Consider the following 10268-nt stretch of genomic DNA (forward strand, 5'->3'; position numbering starts at 1 on the left):
TTTTCCCCTTCCTCATGAATATGGAGGGCTTTGGCTTATGGCAGATTGAGAGAAAGGGAGCGGGAGGGGTAAGGGGCGGAGAGAGTGAGGTGCATGAGGAGAGGAGCAGAAGGGGGAGGGGCAGTGAGGTGGATGATTCCGTCAGTTGCCGTAGCAATGCGCAGACTCCGTGGAACAGGAGAGGACGGCTGCTGCTAATGCACAGAAAACAACACTCTGAGCCTTGACTGGCTTAGACAAGACGCCGTGGACTAGAACAGAGGCCATCACGACACGGAGCTTCTGTGTGTGTGATGGGAATGATTGTGTCTGCTGTTGTTTCATCCTGACCAAGATTTGCTGATGGTGGTTTCTCTCTGACTATATTGGAATAGGAGGGGCTGTTTCTATCCAGATACACAAGGAGAGATTCTTCTGCAGGTAATTTGTTCCTTTCTCTTTCTCTCTCCTCCATCACACCGTCTCCATCCCGCCATTGTTTTCCCATTATTCCCACTGGGAAATGGGGTAAGTTTGATCTCCATCCGTTCTGCATCCATCCCTTTTTTTCCCATTTTCATTCTGCACATATTTCTAGAAAAAATATATAATTGTTATTTTTGTATTGCACAATTTGAATGTTGTTCTTCCATTTGGATAATTAAAAAAATAATATTTTCAAATCCACATGGTTTGACCTATATCCGCCATATTTTTTCCCATCATGGCTCATCGATTAATCTTATCTTGACATAGTTGTGTTCTTATTCATATTTCACAATATAGGGCACACCTGCCACAAGCACTGTTAACTGGCACTCGCAAATTCACTGTGGTCCAAATGTATCCTCTATGTAATGTGTTTGAGAAATATCTCTTGCATTTTTCAGCACAGTGATAAATATGAATGAGATGCACATTTAGATGACGTCATTCTCAGCAGGGGTCCCACAGCAAAAGTGTTCTTTCTATTCCATGGCCAGTCAATATGCTATTTACATTCCTGCTCAATCAACCCATTACTCAGGATGTGTGAATGAGGGACAGTTCTTTATCACTGTAACACTGAATTACCTCTGTGCTTTGTTTTTTGAATGGGTTTTGGCCATATAGGCACAGAATTATAGGTGGTGGAAAAAAAAATCAATCAGTAGCCAAAAACCGTGAGGTGAAAAAGGTCATTCTCTTGATTCTGACATAATACAGACAGACACATACATACTAGGGTAAAATAATATAGTGTATTAGTAGAATGAAACTTTGCTGACTAATGTAATGTTGGGTTTAAAGCTTATGCTAGCCTGTTTTAAATGGATTTCTATCCTGCAGCCTTTTAGCCTGATGTAATGCCTGATAAAGCCTGTAGAGCTCATTCATGAAAACTGTCAGATCATAAGCCAAAAAGGATGCAGGAACTGAAGGTTAATTTTAATAAAGAGTGAATATTTGTGGAAGTCATTTTGAGCTGAACATAATGTAAAAAGCATTTATTTTGGGTGAATCAGAATATAACAAGATGCATTTTTGCCTAGAAACAGTAATAATAGTAGCCAGTAAAAATTGCATAAAAAAAGCTTACATTTATATTTCTACATACAGTGTTATTTTTTTCATGTTTGAAAAAGTGGATTTGAATTAGCTTTAATTGCAGGCTGACTCTGGCTGCCTCACAGTCCCTTTATTCATTAAATAGGGATAAAAAATCCCAGGGAGAAATCCCAGGGGTTCTGCTGAAGCAACCACCATGCAAATTAAACACAACTACTTTCACTCTGCTTGAGTAAAATGCAGTCATTCCTGTTCCCTGCTCGCTTAGTGGAAAAGAAGGGAATTCATTTAATGAGATGTCATCTGGGAGAAACTGTATTTCATAGTCCAAATGTTCATAGTTAAAAAAGCCTCACAAAATGTTTTTGTCTCTGAAGAAGCCATTGCTGTTATATAATGTTTCATATTCAAATAAAGTTTTAGCTGAGAAGTGAAAAATCTATTTGAATTACTCAAAATTTTAAAACTGCATTTTATGTTTTAGATGCAGATTTGAGATGTTGAATGATAGACTGACAATAATCATATTTTTAATTGGGGACTGTTGCAGCAGCAACCTCCACGTGTGATCAAGAGGGCATCAGGATGGAAGCCCCTCTGGTGTGCCTGGATGAGGAATTCGAGGATCTGCGGCCCTGCAAGATGGATGAGCTCGAACCCGAGCAGCCTTCCTGCAGGCCTCACAAAACAATTCCTCTGGCCCCGCTGTGCCGTGAAGAGTTCTCAGAGCTGGAGAACTTCTCTGAGATGATGAGCTTCAAGTCCATGGAGGACCTCGTTAATGAATTTGACGAGAAGCTGAACGTGTGCTTCCACAATTACAACACCAAGACAGAAGGTCTGGCACCTGTCCGCAACCAATCACACGCTGAGGAGGATGAGGAGAGGCTTCAAGATGAAGAGTAAGATTGTTTCTGCTCCACTCCTTATATATATCAAGTAAATAAATATAGCTAGATTAATTAATGAATTTTGTATGAAGTTTGATGCATCACGTTTTTGCACCACCCAAATAATCTAGCATGTATACTGCTATTACTGTGCTGATAAATATCCCCATCCAGGCTGTCTCTCTGCCAATCAAAAGTGAGGACATGTCTGACACCCTTGCCAACTGGCCTGCGAATCAAACTGTATAAAAATACCCTTTGGCCATCACCAGAGCCTGTCTGTGTGCGTGTGTCCACGGTTTGGCCGTGAATTATTCAGCAAATTTTTATACGCCTCGGTGCTTTTTTTGTCATGACTTGTCTGTGCTGGCAGCCTTTCACCATTCTCTCTCTGCCGTCAAATCTGCCTCTCGCAAAAAAATCCCTTGTTTTAAATTTAGCGCACATAATTGTTGATTTAAAACAGTCCAAACATCATCACTGATTTAGACTGTAATGGCAAATATACACACAAACATTATAGCGAGAAAATAAAAAAGAGCATAAAAATTACAAAATGAGATTGAAATCAAAATGTTTTATACTTTTTGTAGCCTTGTAAGAGATAAAAATGAATGTCACTGGGTTTTCCAGTATTTGAGCATCTTGCTCATTACTCTCATAGTTTATGCTGTAAATATGTAGTTGATTTATGATTTGTTAGCATGTTATTTTTCTGCGCTTCCCGCTGTGATGTGTTCTCATTGCCTGTGGCTTTTGTTCTTGGCTCGTATTCAGACACAAATCTGTCCCTGCGCTAGAAATCAGCCTGTGGCTGTGCATCTGACGAATTAAAGAAACCAGCCTGCTGCAGTTCTCAGTATTTGGAAAAAATATTATCTGTGGTTGGTAAATATTGTAGATAAGATGTTGCCTTTGAAGATCTCCAGACAGCAAACAGAAATTAAACTCATTCTGACAATGGCATATGGTAGACGATGAGTCTGTACCAGTTTGGTGTTGTTGCAGGGCTGGAATGGAGGCTGGTAGTCTTGTGTCTGTGTGCCCTCAGAGGATCAGCACACTTTGAATGGCCACTTGTTCCCTGGATTACTAGACAGAGGCACAAAGAAAGTGTAGAGAGTAATTTCAATATGTAGATTAATACATAGAAACGAGAAAGAAAGCATTGTCACTAGCCCAGTTATATAAACATGCAAACCAGCTACTTAGAACATCTTAAAATAAAAAGGTGCACAAATGCACATAGAACTAATGCTCAATATTTCTCAGTGCTAACAAATCATAATTGATACATATAAATTAAATTACTCAGTTAATGAAGTGAGTTCTTATTAAAGGTGTTGTTAAAGATTGTATTATTCATTTTTTGTGTAAACGAACGTCTCATTTGTTCCATTTTCATTGTGTGTCGGTTGGAACGTTGTGCATATAAATGTCCATGCATGTGTTTTTGTAGCGTGTGGGATGCTCTGACTGACAACTACATCCCCTCCCCTGTGTCCAGCTGGGACGACCCCACCTCAGAAACACTGAACGGCAACCTCTCAGACCAGGAGGTAAATGTCTGCTCTGCTCTGATAACATTCATGGTGTTGACATGATACTACACTGCAAGGTTACTGATTAGTGTTACACAACATGACTATAAGTCAAGAGTACAATAACATGTTAAGGACAAAAATATGTTTACCAATGCAGACACAAATTTTTCTTACTTTCTTTACTTATATGATTATATTAAATTATTTTTAGTAATTTAATATTATAATGTGAATTTTATCATACAATGGTATAACTATTTAGATTACCCCTGGTATTAATATTATTATTTGGTTAATTTCAATAAATACTATTTATTGGTAAAGGTAATTTATTAATAATAGTAATCAAATTATATTAATTGAACTGAAGTTATCACTGATGCATTGGCCATCAAATATCTTGAAATATATTTTCTTGAAAGATCTTGGAATATCTTTCTCCTTCACTGACAAGGCATTTCCTCTGAGGAAATGACTGCCGCACTATATGAGAGTTCAGCTTCGCCCTCTTGATTTAGGGTGTGGTGTTTATATTTATGCCAAATGGATGACAGATACAGTCACTCGGAGCCAAAAACCCAACCTGATCTACTTTCCCTGGCAATCAGCCTGCCACAAGCTTTGCAATAAACAGTTTAGACACAACAAAAAATCCCACAGAAGCTCTGAATATAATGTTCATGATATTTTGTCACCATGTGAGATGAGTCAGTTACAGTCTTTACACAATATTGCACTAATTAAAAACTACTGCAACCGGTCAGATGTTAAGTAGTTAATAGTTAAAAGTTAAATGAGGTAATCTAATGCTAGATTTTGACTAGTTTAGTCAAGACTCTTTTGTAAATCAATGCGTTTCAGAAGAGCTGCAAAGATAACATTTGAATGCACTCTGTTCAACACATTACCAATGAGTGTAATGGAACTAAATGGAGCCATTCCTCTTTGCCATCTTCTAATTTTGATATGGCAGGTGCTACTAAACATTTTGAGAAGCTTTTCATTTACATTTGTCTTGGTTTTAAAGATCCACGAAAAAGAAGAGGATGAGATGAACGAGAAGAATGACAATGCCAGCTGTCTGAGTGAAGAACCTCTTATTACAGCTGATCAGGTGAGCATAACATTTTCCAGATGCCTTTTAAGAAAAATTGTGATTTTTGTCTGTTTTCTTTTTACACAATATAAACAAATGTGATGCACAGGTAAAAAAAAAAAAGTTATACATTTATAAATAAATATATATATATATATATATATATATATATATATATATATATATATATATATATATATATATATATATATATATATATATAATGATTATACGCTGTTTATAGGACAGGATTATTTTAGCTTTTTGTTATTTAACAATTAATGCATCAAAAGGTTAATAACTTACTGTGACAGCATTTTGTGATACTAACGGTTGATACATTTAGCCTAATACTGTATTTGGACATCGAGCAGGTTCACGCTTGAACAGTAACCTAGCTTTAAAGCTATGCTATATTTAAAATCAAGTGTGCTATATCTATTCATTCATTGTATACAAGGCTAAAATTCAAAACTACAGTTTTGTTGTGTCCTCAAAATTGTTTAAACGCCCCCTGACATCTGTCATTTATTCTCTCACCAGGTGATTGAGGAGATTGTGGAGATGATGGAAAACTCACCAGATCCTGGAGAGACAGAGGAAGAGGAGGAGGATGATATCGGGGTGTCTTCCTCTATAAGCAGTCCCTCTCTACTGGAGGAGATCCGCATGCTGTCTCAGGCCTCCAACAACAACTGCTCCTATGAAGGTGCTCCCTCAAACCTGCAGTTAATTCATTTATGTGAACCTCAGGATGACTTTTAAAGTTTTTTTTATGAATCTTCAGATGAACCTTATGATGAACAAATACTGCTTTATATATAATTGATAAATACAGTTCATGATGTCCGTCAGCAAAAGATCAAGATCAAGGTCAATACAAACATGCTCCCTAGGATACTAAACAAGTGCCTATCGAGTATATAGGGAAGGTTTCTATTTTAAGCTATGTTGTTTCAGCATTTCTTCATACCATGGACAGATGAAACAGATCGTGTTTTTGAAACTAAAGATGCAGTAGAGTAAAAGCCAATGAAAAATAGAACGACACTAAAGAAACATTACATTAGCGCAGTGTGAAAGTCAAGTGTTGCTCGCTTTGACCAAGTCTTTTTAAACTGCATGTTTGTTATGTAGGTCTGAGGCTGATGCCAAGCTCGGCGCTGCTTGACATCTTGTGTCGAATGGAGGCGTCGATACGAGAGTATTCGGAGGAACTGGTGGCCCAGCTGGCCTGGAGGGATGAGCTGGAGTTCGAGAAGGAAGTGAAGAATACCTTCATCACAGCTCTGATGGAGGTCCAGAACAGACAGAAGGAGCAAAGGGAGCTGAGCAAGCGCAGGCGTAAAGACAAGGCCATGAGTCTACAAGGATCTGCCCGCTCCGAGAAGACTGGGGGCATGCCTGCAAAAGTATGTGTGTTGTTTACCTCCATTCAGACTCCATGCACAGACAGCTCTCTCTTTGGTTAATGGTTCTTGGCCCATTACTCTTCAGCTGCGCTAAGCACTTACTGGAAGAGCAGAGGAAGCATTCCCCTTCAGTATGAGCTGTGAAGGCAATACCAGCTTCCTCTTACAGTAATGCCGCTGAGATTTCATTACATCCTGCTAGAACTTCATCTCTGCGTCCTCATCCTTCATGTTCTCACAGGGATGAGTTGATCATTTGACTTATTTTGTACACAGTGGCTTGAGTTAGTAAATGCGGCAAATTGTGAAGCTCAGATTTAATATATTATGTTTGCATTTTATCCCTGAACTCAGAAGCTTAGGATTATTGTATTGTATGTCATGGCTGATAATTGATAAATGGCTACTACTTTTATTTTTTACATTAATATTTGTTAAGATGCACAGTCTCTCTCTCTCTCTCTCTCTCTCTCTCTCTCTCTCTATATATATATATATATATATATATGAAACCTCAAAACATGCAAATACAACATAATAGAAATAAATTTAATACTTAAATGGCATCACAACATTATGATGTACAGTAAGTATAATGTAAGAATGGATATTATAATATTTATTGTTATACATGCATCTAATAATTTGCTGAAAGAAATCTGTGGATACTTAATGAGATAATTTTTTTTTCAGAATTTCTAGATGATTTCCTAGTTTGGCGAAGGATGTGTGCTGTACAGAATGTGAGCGGAAGTCTCTGGCTCTTACTAATATTTGATGTTTTAATGTTTTCCAGCGCTTCAGCATGGAGGGACTTTCCAACATCCTGCAGACAGGCATCAGACAGACCTTTGGGAACACAGGGACAGAAAGACAGGTAAGGAGGAGTATTTCAGCTAATGTTCTGAACTAAACTTGCATATATATGCAGGAATAAGATCTGATTTGTGTACTCTTTCTGATAATTTTTTTATATGTATGTTCGACAGTACCTAAACACAGTCATCCCATATGAGAAAAAAGGGGCTCCTCCGTCTGTGGATGACTTACAAATGCTCACAAAAAGTAAGTGTACTGAACTGCACTAATAATAGTAATATTTGCTAATATTGATTTAATACTTTACAAATTCAGGCCATCAAAGGAAAAAATAATAGTGACCATTAATACAACTGATATATTTGTTTTCAGTTCTTTGTGCCATGAAAGAAGACAGTGAGAAGGTCCCGACCCTCCTGACGGACTATATATTAAAAGGTATCCACCACTATCTACCACAATAATTTTGTATTATTATAATTTTTTAAATGATGTTTTAAATGGTGTTTTGTAAGGTTATGGTGTTTTTAGCTGTCATCATTTTTATATAATATTATTATTTATTCTGAAATTTTAGAGAAACTAACTGTGGCTCTGAAATAGGTTATACGTGGAAAACAGTTTTTCGATAATGTATATTTCTATATCAATTTTATTCAATAGCTGGATTCACAGAATATCACTGTTCTCCTCTAAATATTCTCATAAATAACTCACCTGCATTATTGTAGTATCACTGAGTTTTTCAATTATTATTATAATTTTTTTTTTGATATGGCTATTTAGTATTTATAAAATTTTATTTCAGTTTTAGTTATTTTAGTGCATCAAGTAAAACTAAATGAAATGAGAAATGTTTCTTTGGCAACTAGCTGAAATTAAATAAGTTGAAGTTTTTTAAAATAGATTTCAATTTTTTAAATGGTTTTACATTTAATTAACTATAATAACAATGTATAATACAGTATATAAATGCATCTGAAGTACATGCACACACATTTAGTAGTGTTGAGACCAAGAACACAATATCACGTCTCCATCCTGCAGTTCTGTGTCCTACCTAAAGTCCTGAGCGTGACGTGCTGATGGTGAGACTGTGGATAGGTCGGGTGTCTTCGTTCGTCTTCTCTCTGTTCTCCAGCCCAGCTGCATGAGCTCCCTTATTCAGTATCAGCGAGGGACCCTGAACATCTAACCATCCTTCTCTTGCTTAACTAATGACCTTTGACCTTGCCCATCTCACGGCCCTTCCTGTATTCACATATCCACAAGGTTTCCTTCCACAGCGCCTGGTGCTTTACATGTTTTCTACTACGTGCGTTACTTTGGGCCAATAGCCATATGGAACGTGTAAGGGTAACAGGTGAACTATAATCAATTTAACTCTACGATCAGGTAATATTTTTATTTTTAAATATACGCCTAACATAAGGCATTTTACATACTACTCAATCATTCACATCCGTTCTGAACACAGGTGATGATGAGAAGGGCATTATTCACAATCTTATTAAGGCGTAGATGAATTGATTCGAGAGCACATTTAAAAAAAGAATCCATCCATAATTTCAGCTTTTGCCGTTTTAGTATTGTGGCTTCATTTCAGCCAATAAAGCATGTTTAGTGTTCTACATTAATGCCAAGTTATAGGGAGAATTTTTTTCTTATTTTGGGTAACCTGAGATTTTTTTTCCCATCCTGTGTATGAAATATACAGTTCAACATAATGTGGTTTCTTTGTCCATCCATTTGTCTATTAAAAATTATTATTTAATTTTTTTTACTTAACAGAACTGTTATTCATGCGTTGTGCTTACATCTTTATGTATATATTTCTTATTTACTAAGGGACATGGAGGAATGTGAAGTATTGCTGAGTTATAATTCCAATAAATGTCAAACCCTGTGAAAGCCTGAATGACTGTTTCTTTATAATACCGCAACTATCCACTGGAGGTCAGTCATATCATGCAGGTCTTTACAATTCATTAAACACTTCGCTTGTTTGCAACAGCGTTAGATGTTTTCTGTCTTCTAAAAACTATTTATGAAATATAGCAAATGTTAGATAACGCATAAAAAACAGAGGTAACCTTATACATGTTTCGCTAATTTTGAATGTAGTACCAGTCACGTTAGCTGGTATATTAGGCTATTTTAGCCATTACTGAGACTGACCCTGACTAAAATGTTACACAGCTTGCAGTTTTTTTTTTTTTTTTACGTAACGCGTTAGATCATCTTTTCCAAGTATTATTAACAATGGGTCACTAGAAATGTCTTAAAACAGTAGTTTTAATAGTAGCTATATTACCTTCTGCTCTCTTTTTAAAGCAAGTCTTCTTTCCACTCCAATGAAAAGCGCGCGAAAAAATATGCGGACGCACCACTGATTTCCTTGTGCATTAATTTAATTATTAATTAGCATTGGCATAAAAATAAGTAATTGTAAGTCAATAAAGCAAAAATCTAACAAAATACATGATATGTTAAACCAGTGGTTTTCAACCAGTGATTTTTAAAGAAATAATAATATTGTTAAAATATGTAAAAATCGTCTAAGTCATTACATAATATCATAATTTCATATATATATAATTAAATAACAAAAATAAATATTAAACTGTAACTATGCTTCCACTATTCAAGCTCGCTGATTGGTTTAAGAATAAACCACCGATATATTTTGCTGCTTATGCTACAGAACAACAAATTCAAACATCCATAAATGGCTGTCTGGATCTGTTTTTTTTTTTTACTTTACTTTTTTTACAGTTATTTCCTGTTCATTGCCAGTTCATTCAATAAGGAAAGTTAACAATCTAGCTTCTGAGAACAAGTTATTAACCCAACAATAGCGAGGTCAGTTCATTTTTTTGCAGTGGGCCACACAAACATGTGTTTGGTTGTGTGGGCCACGAGTTTAAAAAGTTTGGGAACCATTGTGTTAAACATCATACAAAATATCTGAAAATGATGA

The 10268-nt window shown here is 36.3% G+C and overlaps 1 protein-coding gene across 2 annotated transcripts; it reads left to right on the plus strand.

Moving 5' to 3' along the window:
• Positions 1-149: 149 nt before the first annotated feature.
• LOC128021102 (fasciculation and elongation protein zeta-1-like) lies at positions 150-9199 on the plus strand. Of its 2 annotated transcripts, none has more exons than XM_052608034.1 (10): positions 150-420; positions 2078-2429; positions 3877-3976; positions 4989-5075; positions 5601-5766; positions 6195-6469; positions 7266-7346; positions 7459-7534; positions 7661-7726; positions 8336-9199. In XM_052608034.1, exons 2-10 carry the CDS (start codon positions 2113-2115, stop codon positions 8350-8352), a joined length of 1185 nt encoding a protein of 394 aa, XP_052463994.1. In that variant the 5' UTR covers positions 150-420; positions 2078-2112; the 3' UTR covers positions 8353-9199. The 2 variants fall into 2 exon arrangements, with proteins under 2 accessions (XP_052463994.1, XP_052463995.1); XM_052608035.1 differs by having other exon boundaries at positions 2081-2429.
• Positions 9200-10268: the final 1069 nt, after the last annotated feature.

This window comes from Carassius gibelio, chromosome A10 (genome assembly GCF_023724105.1).
Source record: "Carassius gibelio isolate Cgi1373 ecotype wild population from Czech Republic chromosome A10, carGib1.2-hapl.c, whole genome shotgun sequence".
NCBI lineage: Eukaryota > Metazoa > Chordata > Actinopteri > Cypriniformes > Cyprinidae > Carassius > Carassius gibelio.

Coding starts and splice junctions, on each gene's coding strand:
- LOC128021102 (XM_052608034.1), top strand. CDS start 2,113: ATGGAAGCCCCTCTGGTGTGCCTGGATGAGGAATTCGAGGATCTGCGG. Junction 2,430..3,876: donor GAGAGGCTTCAAGATGAAGA/GTAAGATTGTTT, acceptor GTGTTTTTGTAG/CGTGTGGGATGCTCTGACTG. Junction 7,535..7,660: donor CTTACAAATGCTCACAAAAA/GTAAGTGTACTG, acceptor ATTTGTTTTCAG/TTCTTTGTGCCATGAAAGAA.